Source organism: Gigantopelta aegis, chromosome 13 (genome assembly GCF_016097555.1).
Source record: "Gigantopelta aegis isolate Gae_Host chromosome 13, Gae_host_genome, whole genome shotgun sequence".
Classification (NCBI taxonomy): domain Eukaryota; kingdom Metazoa; phylum Mollusca; class Gastropoda; order Neomphalida; family Peltospiridae; genus Gigantopelta; species Gigantopelta aegis.
Genome location: NC_054711.1, coordinates 18651720 through 18675820, shown reverse-complemented (window position 1 = coordinate 18675820; position 24101 = coordinate 18651720). Strand labels below are relative to the sequence as shown.

At 35.1% G+C, this 24101-nt stretch overlaps 1 protein-coding gene across 1 annotated transcript; it reads left to right on the top strand.

The window, feature by feature from the left end:
• Positions 1–8296: 8296 nt before the first annotated feature.
• On the top strand, positions 8297–22622 carry LOC121387064 (SAC3 domain-containing protein 1-like). Its single transcript, XM_041518075.1, has 8 exons — positions 8297–8458; positions 11856–11930; positions 13422–13553; positions 16005–16166; positions 18945–19148; positions 19534–19677; positions 20794–20980; positions 22400–22622. Exons 1-8 carry the CDS (start codon positions 8394–8396, stop codon positions 22583–22585), a joined length of 1155 nt encoding a protein of 384 aa, XP_041374009.1. The 5' UTR covers positions 8297–8393; the 3' UTR covers positions 22586–22622.
• Positions 22623–24101: the final 1479 nt, after the last annotated feature.

Below are 24101 nucleotides of genomic sequence, written 5' to 3'. Positions count from 1 at the left end.
GGTGCATTGTTAAATGTTTTATGGATGCCTAAGTCTATTGGTCAATGTTTTGTAGACATTTCAGTAGATTGTTCAATGCTTTTAAGGACACATTAATAACATTGTTTAATGTTTTTTATAGACATGTCAGTACATTGTTTAATGTTTTTATAGAATCATCTACTTAGTACACGTTAGTACATTATTTAAATGTTTGTATAGACACTTCAGTCATTTGTTTAATGCCTTAGGTAGTACTAATAACTTCTGGCTGGGTTCAAAAGTTCCAGGTGCACCCAACTTTCGATAGAGAATACCCGTGGCGTTTATGTCGATTGATACACTGCAGGTAAGAGTTTTAGCTACATATGTTAATAGTGTCGTCTATGGGATCTGATTTGGTAGTATACACCCTATATAGACATATCAGTACATTGTGTAATGTTCCATAGACACTTCAGCACATTGTACATCGTTTAATGTTTTATAAACACTTCAGTACATTGTTTAATGTCTTATAGACATATCAGTACCTTGTTTGATGTTTTAGAGACATCTTAGTTCAGTGTTTAATAAACAAATTTACAATATGAAATATATGTTCAAAGACACCCTATCACATTATTTCATCAAAATCTAATGCGAAATTGATGTTTGTTCATAAACACTTTAGCACTTTTACTTAATCTGCAGCTATTGAAAATAATATTTAATCAGAAGCTATTAGGAGGAAAGGAATGTTTGTTAAATGTCATACCTGTACATTGTTTAATCAGAAACTTTTAATGCAAAATCAATGTTTATTTAAAAATGCCCCAAAGACATGAATAATGTATAGTACATCTGGTACACAGTAGAGACACAGTACTAAATATATACTAAGTGTACGCCAACACAGGAGAAAAAGTGCTAAGTGTACACTGGGTTTACGTCAATATGAAAATAATTAGTGCTAAATGTACACCGAGTGTATGTAAACACGAGAGAAAAAGTGCTAATTGTACACTGGGTTTATGCCAACATGAAAATAATTAGTGCTAAATGTACACCGAGTGTATGTAAACACGAGAGAAACTGCTAAATGTATACTGAGAGTGTACTCAGAAACTTTTAACACAAAATCAGTGCTGAATGTACAGCGAGTGTACGCCAGCGTGAGGGACACTACATAATGTATAGTACATCTGGTACACAGTAGAGAAACAGTACTAAATTTATACTAAGTGTACGCCAACACAGGAGAAAAAGTGCTAATTGTACACTGGGTTTACGCCAACATGAACATAATTAGTGTTCACTGTACACCGAGTGTATGTAAACACGAGAGAAAACGTGCTAATTGTACACTGTGTTTATGCCAACATGAAAATAATTAGTGCTAAATGTACACCGAGTGTATGTAAACACGAGAGAAACTGCTAAATGTATACTGAGTGAATGACAACATAAGAGACATTGCTGCATGTACATTGAGTGTACTCCAATGTGTGACAAGTAAACAGTGCTGAATGTACAGCGAGTGTACGCCAGCGTGGGGAACAGTACTAAATGTATACTGAGTGAATGACAACATAAGAGAAACTGATGCATGTACATTCAGTGTACTCCAATGTGTGGCAGGTAAACCGTGCTGAATGTACAGCGAGTGTATGTCAGCATGAAGAACAGTGCTGAATGTATACTGAGTATGCACCAACGAGTGAAGCTGGTGATTAATGTACAGCGAGTGTACGCCAGCGTGAGGAACAGTGTTGAATGTACACTGAGTATACAACAACATAAGAAAAACTGGTGAATGTACACTGAATGTACACTGACGTGCAAAACAGTACTAAATATACACCTCGACGTAGGAAACGGTGCCAAATGTGCATTGAGTATGATGACATGAGAAAGTACCAAATGTCGTGAGTATACACCGATGTGAGAAACAGTGCTGAATGTACACTGAGTGTATGCCGATGTGTGAAACAGTACTAAATGTAGTAAATGTACACAGAAGTGAGAAACAGTGCTGAATGTACACTGAGTGTACGCCGACGTGAGAAACAATTCTGCATGTACACCAACATGAGAGAAACTGGTGAACGTACACTGGGTGTATGCCAACGTGTGAGATAAAATCTGAACTGAGTGTTCACTGCGTGTTTCAGATAACTTGCAACTAACACATTGTGGGATTGCAATAGAGAGCAAAGTACATACAATAAATAAAAAAACCGTGTACATGCTTATGAATAATATATAAATATCGGACAGAGGTGATGATCATATTACTGAATTTTTGCTTTGCTAATTTATACCAAGTAATTTGTTTCTAGCTGATCTTGAGTTAGACAGAGCTATCATGTTAATGTCCTAAAATAAAGCTAATCGTATGTATTGTGTATATTAATGAGCTAATTAGCATAACTGAAATAAAAGCCTAATACGCATATGTTGCAAGCAGCAGGAGAATACAATAAAACATTTAGATGACAAATTTGTGGTTGTATTATTATACAATGATGTATTAAAATTGGTGGTGCGATTCTCGTTCAAACTGGGCAGGCACACTTTTTAAAACTATTTTGAACATGATGATTATAGAAACTGCTGTTGAAAAGTTCGGATTTGAATGGGATGCACAATACATAATGGCGGAAGAGATGGCTGCAGAATCAGTTAACATTATGAGGTTGGAGGGTGTCTAAGATAGTTATGAGGTTGGAGGGTATCTAAGATAGCTATGAGGTTGGAGGGTTTCTAAGATAGTTTGCTTACGTTTTCGTACAACGCTTGTAATGGCACCCATCAAAATTACAGCACATCAAAGTTTCTTGTTTACTTATTATTACTCTATTTCCGAAATGTTTGCATCAGCAGTGTTCGAGATTAACGGTATCCCGATATCCCGAGGATACCAGAATTTAATTTTGGATACCAGACTTCAAGAACCCAGTATCCCACCGGGATACCATATAATGTTGTTGTTTTTTTAATCCTGCGATTTTATTTTTCGCTAAACAATGAAAGTCGTCATTTACTGGTGAAGTTAAGTAACAATATTTTCGAGCTCGTACCCAGTCTAATGCTATGCCATAACAATATCTCCCCCAACTCGTCTAATGCAACACTGGAGTAACAGCGGCGTAGCAATAAACTGGGAACCGCTAAGTCGCTATTGTTCTTGTTGGATGTTTCCTCCCTTCAAATTTTATTTGAGATATTGATTTCACATCTGCAGAAAATTGACACAGGTAGGTTTATCACTAATAATGTCAGAAACACTTGACAACTATTACTCCTAAATATTAATTTATGTTAGTATTATTCAAAAATAGATTACGTTTGAGTGCATATTTCACAAATTCCGCGATTGCGGCGTTGCAATAGACTGGGAACGAGAAAGGTGTCGTCCAAGTTTGTTAGGGTGTTATTTATGAATTTCATTTAACTGGGATACCAAATTCTCAGGTGAGATACCAGATTTTGAAATGTTAGTATCCAACTGGGATAGTGCCCCAAATGTTTAATCTCGAACACTGATCAGTGACAGGTGATATTTTGAATATTTCCCAAATTTGGAATTGGTGGTTCGTGTTAATGAAATAAATATTATATGGCAAGAGGTCTAATTTTCCTTCGAGTTCTGTTTTAGTTCAGGCCCGAAAAATATCGATATCTCACGCAATAACCTGTTCAGCTGTAGAAATTTTTGTAAACAAATATGGCATATTTAATAAATAAATAATAATTAATAATAATTACAAAATATAATTAAAATACGTTTAAAACAAGTAAGTCATGGTATAAATCAGTGGCGGATCAAGAGAATTCATTTAGGTGGGGCCCCAGTGATATGAGGCGGAATGCCAAGGGAATTTTGGGGGAGGTCTAGAGGGGGTGAAAATTAATATATATATAATAGTACTTTTTTGGAAGAAAAGTGTGCTGCTAACGCTGACATATGATCCCCTCGTGTTTATTCTATCAAGTCATCTGATAATTAAAAACAAAATAGTGACTTGTTATTTTTGAAAGTACAAACCTGAATTTGGGACTTTATCTGATAATAACCCATATAATAAATGTATAACAGTCACAAAATTTAGGGGATGGGTCCGGGTCCCTACCCTCCCCCCTCCCAGATCCGCCTCTGTAAATGATTATACAATGGAACATTTAACAGACCGACATAGTCGTCTGCTTTTTTTACCAAGTGCCAGGATGTAATGCATTCAGAAGCGGTTTTACAGGCAAAACTATAATGTTTTAATTGGGGTTTTTTAGTGGACAACAAAAGTAGCTCTAATGTATGAATGGTTTTTTTTTTAATTCACCTGCCTGAGACATTATTTTAGTCGTGTACAGACAAGTTTTTTTAAATTTCAGCTTAGTTTTCTTGTTTATATCCAATTAAGGTTCAAACACGCTGTCCTTGGCACACACCTCAGCTATCTGGGTTGTCTGTCCAGGACAATGGGTTAAGCGATAATTGTTAGTGGTTAGTGAGAGAGAAGAGGGTGTAGTGGTCTTACTACCCATCGAGTCATTAAAACTCGCTCTGTGTGGGAGTCGGTACAGGGCTGCAAACCCAGTACCTACCAGCCTTATGCCAGATGGCGTAACCACGACACCACCGGGTCCAGTCATGTACAGACACTCGTATATTCATGTAATGTGTTTAAAATTAGTTTTCTGTCACACTGCATTGACTTGTGTTTAATTTCACTAAACAGGTACACTGTAGTATTCATGTTTATGTCCAAAATGGTATTTGTATTGCAGTCGCTGTAGGACATGTATGGAGGAATTACTTCTATTTACAAGTTTCGTATCTTGATTCATAACATTTTGGTATTCGCTTTCATCGACATTATTGCTATACCACAACATTTTCTTTAAAAATAAACAAAATAAATACCAAAAGCACTGAATATCATTTAATATTGTAGGAATGGTCTTGTATCACACGAAATGTAATTCTCAACATCCGTTTTGACCATTTGTGAGTGACATACTTGTGAAACGTTTACTGACAACACAGTTACTTTTGTTTTTCTTAATTTAATTTTTCAAATCAAAAAATTATGAACCAGACATTAAGATTATTAGTAGTAAAACTATCTATATAATAATGGTGCCAGCGTGGGTAGTGATAACGACGTAGGCCTATAGCTTAGTCAAACGAAAAGTGAACCCTCTAGTATGCATGGCCGAGTTTACTACTTTATCAATTTCCAATGAAAGATTTGTCGATTCAAGGGGAAAAAAACGCGTCAGTATTTTGCTAAGAGAAGATGATAGAAGTATCTCCCGTAAACGGATATATCGTTTCGTTTGCAGTTTGGGAAATGTCAAAGCGGTCTTCTTAGCATGCCACGTGATGTGTAGGTCATGACGACCTACAAGATAGTGGGGTTTTCCGAAGGAATATGAAGTTCCAAATGACATTGACCAGTCATAGCCCCCACTCAGTTTTATACATTGGCCTAACATGATTTATGTACTAGGGTGGAAGTTTGCTCGAGTGCTCCCTCCCATAAAATCCTGGCTCCGCCAGTGCATAATTAACGGGACTCCTGATAAATAGTAAAATAAGCAAATAAAGAATTAAACACTTACCTCTATTCATATATATCCACTTGACATGTGTAGAAAGTATTGCATCATAACATGCACATTTTACTTTTATACACATTTAAAATAAATATGCTTATAAGATGCCAAAGGGCGATTCTGTTCGCACATTTTCTGAAGAGTGTACGTGGTATCGCTATGACATCAATAATCATATCATTGGCATTGTTGACTCCACGTCAAAAAATTGTTGGCGTTTATATGGTAATTATTTCGGCAATTTTCGTAACTTAACGGAAAATGTCGAAGTATAATTCGATGTTGTGTGATCTGACAGATATTCTAGAGCAATCAAAGTTATAACATTTTAATTAAGTTTGTTTTCTTTTTGATGTGTGCTTGTTTTTGTTTTTGTTTTATTATTATTATTATTATTATTATTATTATTATTATTATTTTATTTATATATTTATTTATTTATTTATTATTATTATTTAAAAAAAAAAAATGTTTAATTTTTTTTTTTTGGGGGGGGGGGGGTTCTGTTCAAAAGTTATAGCAAGCACATTGGAAGTAAAAGAACAAATTCCCGACAAACATCATGCGCACCAACAGGGCGGAAGTAAAGGGCGTGCAAATAACAAAATGTACTAATGTACGTAGTTTATTTTAAAGCAGTATATGTAGCTCTTGTGCCTACATGAATAAAATGTTGTTTTGTTTAAAGACACCACTAGAGCACATTGATTTATTATTCATCAGCTATTGGATGTCAAACATTTGGTAATTTTGAAATATAGTCTTAGGTAGGAAACCTGCTACATTTTTACATTAGTAGCAAGGAATAATTTATATGCACCATCCCATAAGCAGGATAGCACATACCACGGCCTTTGATATACCGGTTCAAGCACGTGCGTAAGAAGCTGCTTTGTAGAAGAAGTGATTTTTTAAAATATATATTTATACATGTATTTATAAATATATGTTTGTGTGTCCCCCTCCCCCCCCCCCCCCCCCCACACACACACACACACATACACACTTTTTAACACCTTCCTACGTCCGTGAGTTGTGGCGCACTGGCTGGAACTAGAAATAGCCCAATGCCAATGGGCCCTAACCGGAGATCGATCCCAGACCAACCTACAAAAGTAAAACGGTTGTAGGACAAAATGTCAATGGTTTAAATATCAGTGGGCAAAACGTCAAAAGTCAAAACGTCAACTATTAAAGTGGTACCCAGGTCAAAATGTCACTTTCAGATTATACATTTTTTAAAATAAAATTAAAAAAGAAGAGAAAACGTTCTATTGTATAACCTTTCATTTGTCCAATCAAAACACTGCTTGCAAATATTTGACAGCACTAAACGTATACGATTTTGTCAAAAAGGGAACAACATGAGTGATGGATTTTTTATATATATATTTTGTTTATGTCAGTAAGTCATTTAAAACGAAAACAAAAAAAAATCTAAGACAGGTGTACAACCAGCGATGAAACATTCTTTAATTATTCCCAATTTTGTAATGAGATTTTTTCAACCCAGTAACAATTATTTTATTTACAGAATGTATGAAATCGCATTTTAGGGAATCTAAAGTTTTCTCTAAAAACTCTCATTCGCTCAACCCCCCCCCCCCCCAACAAAAAAAAAAATAAATAAATAAAAAAATAATAATAAATAAAGTTAAAAAAAATATATATATAATAATAAAAATTCTGATCATTTGCTTCTGTCATGGCTGTAAAATGCTACTTCAGTGCAACTTGAAAGTGTGTGGAACATACGTAAAACATACGTAAAAGCAAAGCAGTGCACACCTTGTAGGCTATCCAAATCAATACGCGGAACCCCCCCCCCCCCCCCCCCCCATGTAACGTTTCGGGCATTATCGGACGATTTGCCGGTTGCCCCATTTATTTTTTAATATCCTACCTATTTACAGTTAACCAGATTCTCCATGAATGTTACAAATATATGTACATTAAAAGTGTTTGTGCTTGTATCATAATAAAATATGTTTACTGAACACTCGAGGACGAAAATGTCGGCTACGTTCGTTTTGTCCAATCTATATAAAGATAAAAATATGGTTTGTGTCCCCAACCTCCACTAGTAGACCGAACATTTCTGTCTTCGTAAAGCTTTGCTTCATGTTTTATATTTATTTTTTGAATGATTTCACCATTTTATATTTATAGATCGTGTGTTCAATGGCTTTTTTTTTTAACCATACAACATAAGATATGAATAGAAAATAGACAAATCATTAAAACATAAACTTTTACAGAGAGAAATATTCGGTTTACTCCACTAGAGGCTGTAACTCCCTTCCAGATATCGTCCATACGAGCGTGCTACATAGGCCTTTGTGGACAGCAGAGAAAGTGATGTAACACAGTGAGGTTACCTTTTTGACATATTTCAGCTTTAAAAAACCCCCATTAATAATAATAATAATAATAATAATAATAATAAATAATAGCAATAACAACAACAACAATATAATAATAATAATAATAATAATAACAATAATAACAATATTAATAATAAATTTTTTTTATATTATTTTTGTAAATGTAGAGAAGCCTTGTAGATAGCGGGTTATTATATAGGCTAAGACCATCCAGACAGAGGATACTAATAAAACTATTCCGCGAACGTTAGCGTACTATAATCGCTGTGCTGAACGCAGTTTACTTTTTGACAGGATTATTAAAGTTATGTCCCTTGGCAAGATGACCGCTTCCTGTTAGCAAAATGTCTACATCAAAATATAAACAAACCTCTCTTTGGCTTTTGTACAAAAAATGGATCGGGTGATCAATAACTAAATGCATCAGAGATGGAGTGTGAAAAGTCCATCATAGGAACATGCCAAACTATGTGTTCTTTGGATGAAATTAAAATGTAAGCGAAATTTAGACGATCATGATCATGTTATGATCGTAGTGGTTACTACTAATACTAGTCATTTCGTACCAAAGTCATTTCGTACCATCCATTTCGTACCATAGTTTATGGTCATTTCGTACCATAGTTTATGGTCATTTCGTACCATAGTCATTTCGTACCATAGTGCTTTGGTCATTTCGTACCATAGCCATTTCGTACCTACTTTTTACCATCTCGTACCATAATGTTTGGTAATTTCGTACCATAGTCATTTTGTACTCGGTATCTTATTTTTGTCATGGTATACCACTGCTTAATTTTATTGTTGACGAATAAACGTTCACGGGTAAGGTTGCTAGTCACTTCGTACCATGGTCATTTCGTACCATAGTAATTTTGTACCTAATTTTGTACCCTAGTCATTTCGTACCTTGGTTATTTCGTACCATAATTGAGAGTCATATCGTACCATGGTATAACAATTTATAACAATCACCCCAGTAATATCTTTTACAAAATAACATTAAATTACAAATTTGTGGGATATTTTATGAGCAAAAGACTAAACATTATTGCCACTTTGTATAAACATTAGCAATTGGCTAATTTGGCAATCAGTAAGGTAGTTAATGTTTTAATGGCTGTTATTGTTTATTTCTTAAACAAATAAGATGCAAATAAGCAAGTTTGAAAAGAAGACCTAATAAATAAATAATATTTTGTTGGTCCATTATATTGTTTTGTTGTTTTTGACTAATTATCTGGAGCCATTTCACACAAAATCGAAGTTGGCAGTTAGTAGTAAATACCGTATACGGCTCTTGTCAGGTAAAATGGAAATAACAGTTGACAGGTATTATGGATATCAATAACGATATGCTGCACAATAACGTATTCTGGTTTTCAAACTGTCAAAATAAAGTTTTAAAATAAAACCCACTGCTTTTATGCTATAGTCAATTCGTTTTCTATATACTGGAATGCAATGACTAGGGTACGAAATGACTGGGGTATGATTCACAATGGTACGAAATGACTAGTGTACGAAATGACTTGGGTACGAAATGACTTTTTGCAATGGTATGAAATGACCAAGGTACGAAATGACTAGGGTACGAAATGACCAGGCAGCATGGTACGAAATGGATGGTACGATATGACTTGGGTACGAAGTGACTATGATTCACGTGTAAACATGCCTTGTAACACACGGTCTTCGTGGGTAATTGAGGTTTTTCTGAGATTGGCTTGTCTTAGAAGATCTTGATATGTTCTAACACAAGGTGCTCATTGGTAATTAAAGGGACATTCCTGAGTTTGCTGCAATTTTAAAGATGTTATCGACTAACAGAGACTGTTTAATGATTGTAATTACATATCAACTATATTTTTCTGCATAACATATTAGTGGCTGTATATTAAACATGTTTCTGGTCGTTCTAATATTTGTACTAGGTTAAATTTCATCTTATTTCCCAAAATATTTTTTTTTATACGTATGAAATTATTTGAAGACAAAATCCAGTTTGGCCTTCTTACAAATATTAAGACGACCAGAAACACATTGAATATACAGACACTGATATTCTAAACAAGAAAATATATTTAATATATAGGTTTAATCGTAGAAATATTTTATTAGTCGGAAACATCTTATAATGCAGCAAACTCGGGAATGTCCCTTTAATATAATGATGAACGGAAACGTGAGGAGATGAAAGTAATATATAATCTTTTTTTTCTTACTTTCTTTCTTTATTAAGGGGTGGGGCTTCATTATAGTTGTATTTATTTTTTAAACTAGTAATTTGACATTTTACTATCTATCATTCAACTAAGCTGCACAATAAATGATTGAGGTACGAAATGACCAAGGTACGAAATGACCAAACAGACATGGTACGAAATAACCATGGTACGAAATGACTTGGGTACGAAATGACCAAATAACTATGGTACGAAATGACCAAGGTACAAAATGACTTGGGTACGAAATGGTAAAATTGGGTACGAAATGACTATGGTACGAATTGACTGGTTACCATCGTAGTTCATAAAAATAAAACCAAATGTAAATCATACTAAATGCACATTACATTTACATTCGAGTTTATTTTTATGAACTAGTTATGATCGTTAAACTTGCACTTACAGTAAGTTACACGGCAGTTCACCTACAAAATATTGACAAAATACTGCATAAAAATTATGGACATTTAATTATTTGGCAGGCCAGGGTAGGATCTAGTCCAGTCGTTAGATCCTCTCTTGAGATGCTTGCATCATAATAGTTCACCAAGGTCAACATCTACGGTCCGTTTTTTAACATTTTCACATTTATTGGACCTCCGATCAGCAATAAACATCACAATAATAAATATCATGCCGGAGACGTTTATCTTGATGAACTAGCATCATAGGATCTCAATGGACTCCCCATCCCCCCCCTCCCCCCCACTCCCCACCCCCACCCTTACAAAATGTTACATGCAAAATCCCTGGTAGTATGACAATGACATCTAGGGCAAAATTTACAAAAAGGTATTTATCCCCTAACCGTCTGTAACTATCCAAAACAGCCGTGTGTATTTTAGTAACCAAATTATGAAGCATGTTTATGTTACACACAGATAATCAAGACCAAGTTATACTCCTGCATTTAAAATGCATTGAAATACTTAAACGCACGGAAGGGGTTGTTTAAGTGAAAGTATTTGACACTTTTCATTAAAAAAAAGCCCGAAGTGAACAGTGCTGATGGATGCATTACGAGTGCTCGAAATTGCTCAGGACGATGTCAAAGAACATTATGTTCAAAGACGAGCACATAAGCATACAAAACACGGGGAAGAGGTGGGTGGTGTGTGTGTGGGGGGGGGGGGGGAGAGCAAATCCTCAAATTCGGGCGAAAATTATAGAGATAATCAGGCAAAATGTGATAAACTGATGCATGTTTACCATCTATTTACATGCATGAATCTACCCACAAAATTAGTTGCAAGCCACGTAAGAATGCGTAATGTATCGTTTGCAGCCCTATATAGCCGTTTGGCAGCATAGGAGTATGGGCTCCCAATTTTGTAGTGGGGCATGGCTGGCTTTGCCCGAATTAAAGGAAAATGCCTGAATCTGGATAACAACATTTATTCATATTAGCATTACTACCAGACTGCTATATAGCCTATTAAGTATTACAGGGTTGTAAACGAATCACTAAGCATTTTTACATGGATGATAACTAATTTTGAAGGTAGAATGATGGAAATACATGGTAAAAAGGTCACAGGTTAGCACATTTTGCCCAAATATATCTCTATTATGTATACCCAAATTTTAGGCTTTGCTCCAGTGTGTGTGTATATATATACAGTATATACATAAATCATTAAATGCTGTTTTGTTATCATTGTAGGAGGGAAAAGGAGGGCCGTCTCCACCAGTTAGAGTCGTCACATGAAAGAAGAGCCGAGAAGTACAGGAATCGGAAGTATGCTGGGAGATTCACAATACAGAGTTTCAGTTTCAGTCCTTATGGCTTGATGCAAGCAGTTGCTCTCACTTTCACAAAACAATTTCTGTGTGGATGAAAATCTGCTCATTTCATTACATGCTAATATCCAAGGAACATTTTGTTCAGTATCGCGCTACGATTCATTACACAAGTTTCAGAGATCACTACACAATTTCAAAACATTAAACAGTATATATATGCTAATCAATTTTTAACTGACTTGAAATATTGCTAATCAAGATTTTGAAAACAAAATATTGCCTAATATTGTTCATTTATTTTTCAAAAATATTACTGTGACACTGAAAAAATGTTTGTTTTAGCCATGTAGATGCATGTATGTAATATGATATGTAGATTTTTGTTTTTAGATACCAGTATGTAGAATACATGTACACAATGTATTTGTTTGAAAATTACTCAAAAGTGGCTAATTTAAACAAAATTTGAGTGGTAAAATACCGGTACTAAATGTTTTAGCCACTTTATATACAATTTACAGGGTTCGAAACTCGCCAAATAATATGGTGGCCCAAAACATAATAACGGATGTTGGCAAATTGTTGTAAGCGAACCACGAGTACGATTTTAATGTGGAATAGAAATATTAACAGTGGCTCATGTGTTATAGCTCTAAAAAGAGAATATTATTTTGGCGACCTGGCCACAGGCCGTTTTCGAGCCCTGAATTTAGAATTTTTGCAATGGACGGTGAACAATGGAGAGCCAGGGTTGTCGTACATAATTTCAGAAGATCAGTTTATCACTTTTCATACATTTTCAAACCATAAGCACTGCAGTTGTTGTTTGTCAAATCATCAAATTAAAATTGAATTTGGAAAACCGATTGTGTACTTGATCGTTGAGTAAAAGGTTAAATGTGTAATTATTGTTGCAATCTACATGTAGGTACCGGCCTCAGTGGCGTCTTGGTTAGGTCATCGGTCTACAGGCTGGTAGGTACAGTCGAGGCATGGGATTTTTAATCCAGATACGGACTCCAAACCCTGAGTGAGTGCTCCGCCAGGCTCAGTTGGTAGGTGTAAACCACTTGCACCGACCAGTGATCCATAACTGGTTCAACAAAGGCCATCGTTTGTGCTGTCCTGCCTGTGGGAAATGCAAATAAAAGATCCCTTGTTGCCTGTCGTAAAACAGTAGCCTATGTGGCAAAAGCAGGTTTCCTCTAAAAAACAGTGTCAGAATGACCATATGTTTGATGTCCAATAGCCGATGATAAGATAAAAAATCAATGTGCTCTAGTGGCGTTGTTAAATAAAACAAACTTTACTTTCTACATGTAGGTAAATTTTATACATGTCTAATCTGATGGTGTCTGGTTTTGTTTTCATGCATGCATAAAGAAACAGCCATTTAATGCATGCACACATTTGCAGATAAAATTCCAGAAGTGTGAGAGTTGTGTAATTGCCTCAGGATAACAACTGGTTTGTTTTTGTGTTTCAGATTACAAACTGCAGAAGTTGGTAAAATGATCAAAGAATACAGCCGGCCAGCTGCAGGGTGTCACGTACCGGGCCCAGAGAGTCTTCGTCCAGCTCCAGTACTGCTGAAAACTGTGCAGTATATCTTTAATAAGTAAAAACATTTTTAAAAAACAATAATATTGTATCTTTATTATATATCATTTAGTGAAATATCTTAAAATATCAGTGAAATAAAAGTGTTATCAGTGACGATAAAACATTTTAGAGTCTTCGTCCAGTTCCAGTACTGATTAAAACTGCAATATATCTTTAATAAGTAAAAACATTTTTGAAATACAATAATATTGCATATTTATTATATAACATTTAGTGAAATATCCGTCTTAAAATATCAGAGAAATAAAAGTGTTATCAGTTACTCAGTGACAATAACACATTTTAGAGTCTTCGTCCAGCTCCAGTACTGATCAAAACTGTGCAGTATATCTTTAGTAAGTAAAAACATTTTAAAAAAACAATAATATTGTATATTTATTATATAGCATTTAGTGAAATATCTATCTTAAAATATCAGTGAAAAAAAAGTGTTATCAGTTACTCAGTGATGATAACACATTTTAGAGTCTTCGTCCAGCTCCAGTACTGATCAAAACTGTGCAGTATATCTTTAATAAGTAAAAACATTTTTAAAAAACAATAATATTGTATATTTATTATATAACATTTAGTGAAATACATGTATCTATCTTAAAATATCAGTGAAATAAAAGTGACGATTTTACTATTTCACTCCAAAATGTGTTATCGTCACTTTAGAAAGTGTTATCTTCACTGTAAGAAAGCTGGAATTATTTTACTGCTGGCATTTTAAAAATCAAATATAAATTGCCAAAAGTTAAAATAAATTTTTTTATTCTCATAATGTTATATTACTAAAATATCACACTCGTCACGCATCTTTACTCATGAGTAAAAAAACATTTGAAAAAAACATGAAATATCCTCTATTGCTAAAAATGTGGAATATATCTTTAATAAGTAAATTTTAAAAATTAATATTATATTGCTAAATGTTGAATATATACATGAAGCTTTAATAAGTAAAATATTTTTATTAATATAATATTACATACATGTATATTGCTAAATGTTCAATATATCTTAAATAAGAAAAATATTTGTATTAATAATATTACATTCCCAGGGATGCAGAAAGTACTCACCCGCTCGCCAAATGCGAGTAAAAATTCTGACGGACGAGTTAAAAAATGCAACTACCAGTCCAATGGGCGATTTGTCTTTTTCTGACTGACTGTAAATTATTATTATATTTTTTTTATTTATTTACTTTTTGCAATGAATCCGTATCAGGCATTCCAGATTTCCAAACCATTCAAACAAACAGTTCAGAATGATGACAAAATACACAACATTACATGCAACACACTGACAATAAATCTATATGAAAGAAATTAAAAAAACTTTGTCTTTACCAGAATATTAAAAATGTAGGCCTATAGCTTTTTTCAATCAAGGTTTGGGTCTTGATTTTGTTTGCCACATGATGTTAATGACTTAGCCTACCAAGTATTCTTAATAATATTTTTGTCAAATATATATATATAAAGTGAAGACAGTTTATATTATAATAAATATTGTTAAACAGTAATATATTGTTCTATAGGCTGGTGGACTAGTAGAAATTCTGGTGGGCTAGTAAATTTTAGTTTGTTCTGGTCCAGCAGGTCAGTGAAATATTTTCCATTTGTGCACCCTTGCATTGCTCAATGTTGAATAAATCTTTAATACTAGTAAATAAAATGTATTTTATTAATACTATTATATTGCAAAATGTTTAGTAAATTGTTAATAAGTGAAATGTTTTTTTCATTAATATTCTATTGGTAATTTTTTATCATTAATAAATAAAATGTAATTTTATTAATAATATTATATTCCTTTAAAAAATTATATTACTATTCTATTGGTAAATATTTTTGAATATATCATCAATAAGTAAAATGTAATTTTATTAAATATTATTTTCTTAAAAAAACAACTGAATATATCTTTAAGAAATAAAACAAAATTAATTAATAATATTGTATTGCTAAAAATTAATTTTATTTTATTTTATTTAATAATTAAAAACATATTGCTTAAAACTAATCAAAAAGAGTTGCCCATAACATGGCAGAAGCAGGTTTCCACTGTGTTGTCCTTAACCATACATGAACGTGAATGTCTGATGCCATACTAGGATATACAATGTAACCATATTTAAAATGTGTTGAGTGAATTCTTCCATTCTAGGGCTCACCCTACCCATTGCCAAATTAGCCAATTTCTAAATTTAATCTAAATTGTCTACAACATTTAGTATTTAGGTTTTTTTAAATATAAATTAGCAACTTTTCAATAATTTTCAAAAAACATTTTTTACATACATGTATCTGAAAATTGCCTAAAACAAAATTCTTTCCAGTGTGACCCTAGCTTCCACACTCATAGAGCAAATATCACGATAACTGTTTGTTAGATTCAAATAGTCATACTTTAAATTTTGCTGAGTTGTTATTAAACATTCCTTTCCTTTATTGAGGATTATTCCACGAACTGACCACAGGTGGGCTGTGATATACGATTTCTCATTTGACCGACTGCGGGCAGTGCGACAGGATATGGTTATACAGAGAATCGAAGGTCTTGATGGAATTGTTCTTTTGGAGAGCTGTGTGCGCTTCCACATCTATGCAGGATATAGGTTGGTATGTTTGTCTCGCCTTTACGAACTAAGAATCGATGGAATTCTCCTGTCGGAGAGCTGCGTGCGTTTCCACATCTATGCAGGATATAGGTTGATATGTTTATCTCGCCTTTACGAACTAAGAATCGAAGGTCTCGATGGAATTCTCCTGTTGGAAAGTTGCGTGCGTTTCCACATCTATGCAGGATATAGGTTGGTATGTTTGTCTCGCCTTTATGAACTAAGAATCAAATGTCTCGATGGAATTCTCCTGTTGGAGAGCTGCGTGCGTTTCCACATCTATGCAGGATATAGGTTGGTATGTTTGTCTCGCCTTTACGAACTAAGAATCGAAAGTCTCGATGGAATACTCCTGTTGGAGAGCTGCGTGCGTTTCCACATCTATGCAGGATATAGGTTGGTATGTTGGTCTCACCTTTACGAACTAAGAATCAAAGGTCTCGATGGATTTCTTCTGTTGGAGAGCTACGTGCGTTTCCACATCTATGCAGGATATAGGTTGGTATGTTTGTCTTGCCTTTACGAACTAAGAATCAAATGTCTCGATGGAATTCTCCTGTTGAAGAGCTGCATGCGTTTCCACATCTATGCAGGATATAGGTTGGTATGTTTGTCTCGCCTTTACGAACTAAGAATCGAAAGTCTCGATGGAATTCTCCTGTTGGAGAGCTGCGTGCGTTTCCACATCTATGCAGGATATAGGTTGGTATGTTTGTCTCGCCTTTACGAACTAAGAATCAAATGTCTCGATGGAATTCTCCTGTTGGAGAGCTGCGTGCGTTTCCACATCTATGCAGGATATAGGTTGGTATGTTTGTCTTGCCTTTACGAACTAAGAATCGAAAGTCTCGATGGAATTCTCCTATTGGAGAGCTGCGTGCGTTTCCACATCTATGCAGGATATAGGTTGGTATGTTTGTCTTGCCTTTACGAACTAAGAATTGAAGGTCCTGATGGATTTCTTCTGTTGGAGAGCTGCGTGCGTTTCCACATCTATGCAGGATATAGGTTGGTATGTTTGTCTCGCCTTTACGAACTAAGAATCGAAAGTCTTGATGGAATTCTCCTGTTGGAGAGCTGCGTGCGTTTCCACATCTATGCAGGATATAGGTTGGTATGTTTGTCTCGCCTTTACGAACTAAGAATCGAAAGTCTCGATGGAATTCTCCTGTTGGAGAGCTGCGTGCGTTTCCACATCTATGCAGGATATAGGTTGGTATGTTTGTCTCGCCTTTATGAACTAAAAGTTGAGATATAGGTATTACATACACTTTTCAGGCAGCGATAGTGTCAACGTTTGCATTAAAGTTTGACGTTAAAGGTTTGTATTTAGATCAGTTTCGCACAAACTATTAAGTCCTAGTCAGTGAAACTTGCTTTAGAGTTGCATCTATGGATATTCATCATAGTACACTGAAAAAAATTCATGGTAGGGAAGACCTTTTTGTTAAGCAAACGTTTTGTTTGTTTAATTTATATTTTCATTGTTTTCATTTCAATGTTTTTATCTGTATTATTGTTTTCGTGATATCAGGATGTGGTTTAGTGTTAGAACACATGCTTAGGTCTGGTCATGCAACATATACATGTATACAAAGCAGTGGCAGATCCAGACAATCCATTTAGGGGGGCCCCAATGACATGAGGTGGAATGCCAATGGAACTTTGTGGGAGGTTTGAAGGGGATCGTAAAAAACTTAAAATTAATATAATATAATAAAATTATAACCGTCACAAAATTTAAGGGGGGGGGGGGCCTGGGGGCCCCCTAGATCCGCCTGTGCACAGACTGTGCATTTTACGATCACCCGGTTGCTGCTGGCCAGTGAAAACAACTTCGGGCGAGTCAAAACCTTATTGTGAGTTGCCCGCCCGGTGACCAGAATTTTGCACATTCATTACAGCGTATTATTTCAGAATGTCTAAAATGTAATGTTTTTTACACAACCAAAAATTTAGTTTTGATAATAATTCATTTTACTGCGGTATATCTCCAGTATGTACAATAATATTCGGAACATTTTCGGCCGATTTCGTTTACCAGCATGCAGCTAGTAGTGTCATTAAAGGGACATTCCTGAGTTTGCTGCAATGTTTAAGATGTTATCGACTAACAGAGACTTTTTAACGATTGTAATTACATATATAGTTCTGCATAAAATATTAGTGGCTGTATATTAAACATGTTTCTGATCGTTCAAATATTTGTACTAGGTTAAATTTCATTTTATTTCCTAAAATATTTTATTTTCGTACATACGAAATTATTTGAAGACAAAATCCAGTTTGGGCTTCTTACAAATATTAAGATGACCCAAGACACATTGAATATACAGACACTTATATTCTAAACCAGAAAATGTATTTAATATGTAAGTTTAATCGTAGAAATATATTATTAGTCGGAAACATCTTACAATGCAGCAAACTCAGGAATGTCCCTTTAAACAAAGCAATCTTTAACTAAACAGGGCAGATATGTCCTCTCCAACCCCTCCTGCTGTCAGTTAGTCACAAATTGCCTTTTTGTTATTACTTTGATGAAACATTAATGATTTACGTGTATAAACATATTCTTAAATACTGAATATAACTTAGATTGGAACTTTTAAATTGTATAAATGGTACATAGTTGTATTTGATCCAGTGTATTTTTATTCATATTTTCCCCACTTCTGTCTAATACCAAACTTTCTGCATTTATTTATCATTTACCTGTACATAAGAATCCAAAGAACGCATCCTGAATACGAATAAAACTTATTATTTAAACAGGTTGGGAACAGCAAATATTTCGACCTTCGACCCTGTCATAAACTCCCAGCATGCCCAGGAGTGTCTGAAGCGCCTCCTGGTGTTGTATGATGAGGTACAAGGAACTCACAAATGCCGGGAACAGTTCGAGAGTATTTATCTTCTGTATAACCTGGGAGATATGAATGCTCTGAGACATTGCTTGGATCTGAAGAGAGAACTGAGGTGAGTAAAATCAAATACCACGGTATGTGCTGTCCTGTTTTGGATTGAATGCTCCGGGACATTGCTTAAATCTGTAATAAAAACTGAGATTACAATTTATGTCAAATATGGTATGTGCTGTCCTGTTTTAGACTGAATGCTCCGAGACATTGCTTAAATCTAATCTATAGAGATTAGAATTTATATCAAATATGGTATGTGCTGTCCTGTCTCAGATGTAAATTCTCTGAGGTATTGCTTAAGTCTGAAGAGATAACAGGTAATTTCAAGCAATAGGGTATGTGCTGTGTTGTCTCTGGGTGTTGTTTAGGCTTGAGCATGTTTAAAGCAACTAAGAATTAATCTTAGCCAGAACAGATTACATATATATATTTTTTGTTTTCAGACACTCTCTGTGTTTACGCCTGGCCTTTGCTATCAGTGCTAGTCACATGACAGGCAACTATGTGCGGACAATTCGGCTGGCATGTCGTCTTCCCTGCCCAATTTGTCAGTGTGCCTTTCATCGCCATCTCAAACACATACAACAGTAAGTACAGACAAAATGCCTTTATGAGGTGGTAGTATTTATATCCATGGTGTATATGTTAATTGAAATGTTGTGTCTTGCAGTTTTTGCCACATGTTACCATTTTCTTATATGTGATTTGATTTGGTAGTGTGCACCCTCAAATCCAGACAAGTGCTTACTCAATCTCTAGAACAAAAGTTATTCAGTCCTAAAGACAATGTTCTGTGGGTTTAGTGGTGATCCTTTATATTACATTCTGCTTAATACAATTTTCAGATATGCGTTAAGAAAGATGCCCTGTCATATTCGTCAGGGTTACGACTTTAGGAGGTGGGGTGGGGTGGGGTGGGGGAGGCTGACTTTTGTCCATATTAAATGAAAAGGCCCGAATCTGGATATGCAAAGCAACTAAAATGAACCCTTTCTGAGCCAGACCATCAGCAAACCGGAATCCTGTCAAATACAGTCAAGTTTCATGGTCCCAGATAACAGATAAATATTAGATCCCCAATGTGATCCAGTTTAGACCGGTTTCACTGCATATACATGTAGGCTTCCAAACGAATCACTACGCAGTCATGTTACATGGATTACAACTAATATTGTGAGTAGAATGATGGAAGTACATGTTGAAAAGGTTTCAGGCCAGATAATTTTCCCCAGGCATACCCATTGTTTTTACCCGAATGCAAAGATTTGCTAGTGGAGAGCAGTTGACCCCACCCCATCCCCTGTCTCATAGGCTTATAGATTTACAATGTAGTAGTGGATCATTTATATTTAACATGAAACATTTATCCAGATTGGGGCTGAGATGTTGCCATATCAGTACAGTGGTATTTCTTGAATGACTACGAGTTAAAAGAACCCTAAATATTTGGCATCCAGTAGTTGATGGTTAATAAATCAATGTGCTCTAGTAATTTCATTAAACAAAACAAACTTTTTAACTTTTATCCAATTTGTTCGAAGGGCAATGTTCTATAGATTTAGCAGTAGATCTTGCTCTAAGAACAATGTTGTGCCTTTATTATTAGATTTGTTTGACACATGTACACTCTGTACATTTTCAGATTTGGTTTACAGACAATGTCCTATGGCTTTTGCATATATTCTGAATAATATGTTTTCCAGATGTGCTATAAGGACGATGTCTTCTGGATTTAGCAGTAAGAACACCAGGTTTCCCTGCAGCAAGCTCCAGGATCTGTTGGCTGCTAATTGTGAAGACGACATCAGAAATATGGCCACCACCTGTGGGTTGAATGTTTCCAGTGGATTTGTTTGTTTTCAGAAAAGCAGTTATGTTAGTGATAATGTGGTAAGTATTACAAAGTTTTTTTTGGTTTAGTTTTTTCTTTGTTGATGTTATTAGTCCCCTGCTGGTCCAACCGTGTGGGGTGGGGGAACTACAGGTTACATCTTCTTCCTTCTGTTTGTCTCACATATAGTTTTCTGGATGTTTTGTTCACAATGCCTTGAGATATTGAGCTGACATTTTGAGTATAGACTTACCATGTACTGTTACAGATCATGTTTGACTTTCATGGCAATTTACCTCTTTTTGACAGAGTTAAGGCCCTTGAACTTAGAAGCTATGAACATTTGTTTTCTGGACACTTTTTTTGTTGTTGCAGTGCCTGAAAGCCATATTGTCTCAGACCACTGACCTATTTAATGGTCTAACAAAGTATTACCTGAACAACTATAATTTGATTTGTCCCTAAATGTACTTTATTCAACCATCTTCATAACCACCATACTCCATTTATCAATGATATTTTGTAAAAATAATTGAATTATGGCAATGGTCCATAATTCAAAAACTAAAATTGCCGAGAGGGCTGACATGGATTTCACTCCATCATGGTTCAGTTACGGTGATGCGATAGCTAGATTTGGTTTCCAACAATTAATGTAATTTTTATTTATTATCCATTTTTAGAGAAATTAGGTCCTTAAATCCGTGACAGTATGCCTTGAAGATATCGAGATGAATCTTTCTTTTTTGTATCTTTGTCATGTACTGCTACAGATCAAGTTTAATGTTATGTTCCTTGAATTCAGGAGATATGAAAATTTGTTGAGTCTGGTAGCGTATTGCATTAGGAGTACTCTCAGAATGCTTGTTTCGTTGTTTTAAACATGTTGTTTTTGTTGTTCTATATATTAATCTTGCATTGCTTGTGTTGCGGGGCAGGACGTAGTATAGTGGAAAAGCAATTGCTTGATGCGCAGTCGGTTTGTGATCGATCCCCGTTGGTGGGCCCATTGGGCTATTTCTTGTTCCAGGCATGCAGTGCACCACAACTGGTATATCAAAGGTTGTGGTATGTGTGTTATCATGTCTTTCGGATGTGCATATAAAAGAACCCTTGCTTCTAATAAATAGAAAATTGTAGTTATAATTACCAAATACTTGACATCCAATAACCGATGATCAATAAAATTAATGTGATCTAGTGGTGTCGTTAAAACAAACAAACAAACAAAACCTATTTTTTTCATGATATATTTCCATCATTCTACTAATCCATATAATATGAAAGTGTAGTGATACATTTGGAACTCCACACGTATATACAGTTTGACATCCAATAGCTGATGATTAGTCAATCAATGTGCTCTAGTGGTGTTGTTAAAGCAAAACAAACTTTAACTTTTGTTAATTAGTATCATTGCTTTAAGCAGGATGTTTTTGTAGTTCTATATACTAATATCACATTGCTTGTCTTTGCAGCTTCCAACAAGTGACTGGGCATTTTTGGAAGAAAAGTTATCTGAACACAACATTTCAGACCTGTTGATGGGGGAGACAGACAGACACATGGACAGACAGACAGATTCTGAACAGACAGATCTGGAAATTCAAATGCAAAAACTTTCAGTCAATCCATCATCATCATCTGAAGCCAAAATTTCATGATGTAGTCAAATGTATTTTTTGTGCAAGTCAGATCAGTTTTTCTATCACATCCGGAATTAAGGTTCAAGCACACCAGTGTTACAGATACGTCCTGAATATAACTGAAGGGTCCAAGGGAAGAACATTTGACATACTTGTTGATTATCTGCTCTAACCCATAATTAGAGTATGTACTTTTTAACTGCAAACTACTCCAGTAATACAACATGCTCGTTATCATGGTATAAGCTTATTTATAATACATGTAATAGGAAAGAGTGCATCGATAAATAAAACATTTTCTTCCTTTATAATAAAAAAGGTGGCGGGATGTAGCCTAGTCATAAAGCGCTCGCTTGATGCGCAGTCGGTTTGTGATCGATCCCCTTTGATGGCCCCAATGTACTACTTCTCTTTCCAGCCAGTGCACCATGACTGGTATATCAAAGGCTGTGGTATGTGCTATCCTGTCTGTGGGATGGTGCATATAAAAGATCCCTTGCTACTAATGGAAAAATGTAGCGGGTTTCCTCTCTAAGGCTCTATGTCAAAATTACCAAATATTTGACATCCAATAGCCGATGATGAATAAATTAATGTGCTTTAGTGGTGTAACATAAAATATAATGGAAATAACTTGTGATGTCCAATTAGTGTGACATTGTAGGTTATTCCTGTGGACCCTTCAATTATATACCAGGAACCTACATTCTATTTACACACATATATAGAGACCTGCATTCTATTTACACACATATATGTAGGGAACCTACATTCTATTTACACACATATATGGACCCTTCAATTATATACCAGGAACCTACATTCTATTTACACACATATATGGACACAAAAACATGCATGCATACATATACACATACACACACACAGTCAGACAGTGTTATAGTGACCATGGTTGCCTGCTATTGTTTATATTTATTTTCGTGCTCATTTCCAATTATGGTTCAAGCACACTATCATGGGCACACACCTCAGCTATCTGGGCTGTCTGTCTAGGGTAGTAGATTGGTGGTTAGTGAGAGAGGTTTGTGTAGTGGCCCAAAACCCACCCATTTCATTAAACTCACTCTGGGTGGGAGCCAGGACTGGGATGCGAACTCAGTACCTACCACCCGTAGGTCTGAAGGCTTAACCACTACACCACCAAGGCCTGTCATGGTTGTCTCAACATCACTTTGTTTATACACCATATCAAGTTTTGCTGATTGAACCTGTATGTCATACATGTAAGTTATCTCCCTTGCAAACATATTTATCAATATACAGGGTAGACCTACAGTCTATTGAATATCCATTTTCCTCATACAACAATTTATTCTGCAATCATTGTGCACATTGGCAAGATATACTAAATAGATAATTTCTGTATTATTGGTTAGTGACCAGAAATACAGGTTATGTAACATACGGTAACTCGGACTAGACTAGATTTTCTCTTTGAACACTTCATTTCAGTACAGTAAATGTAAATAACAGTTTGTGTCAGAGTAAACATACAAAACTTGCATCTTTATTA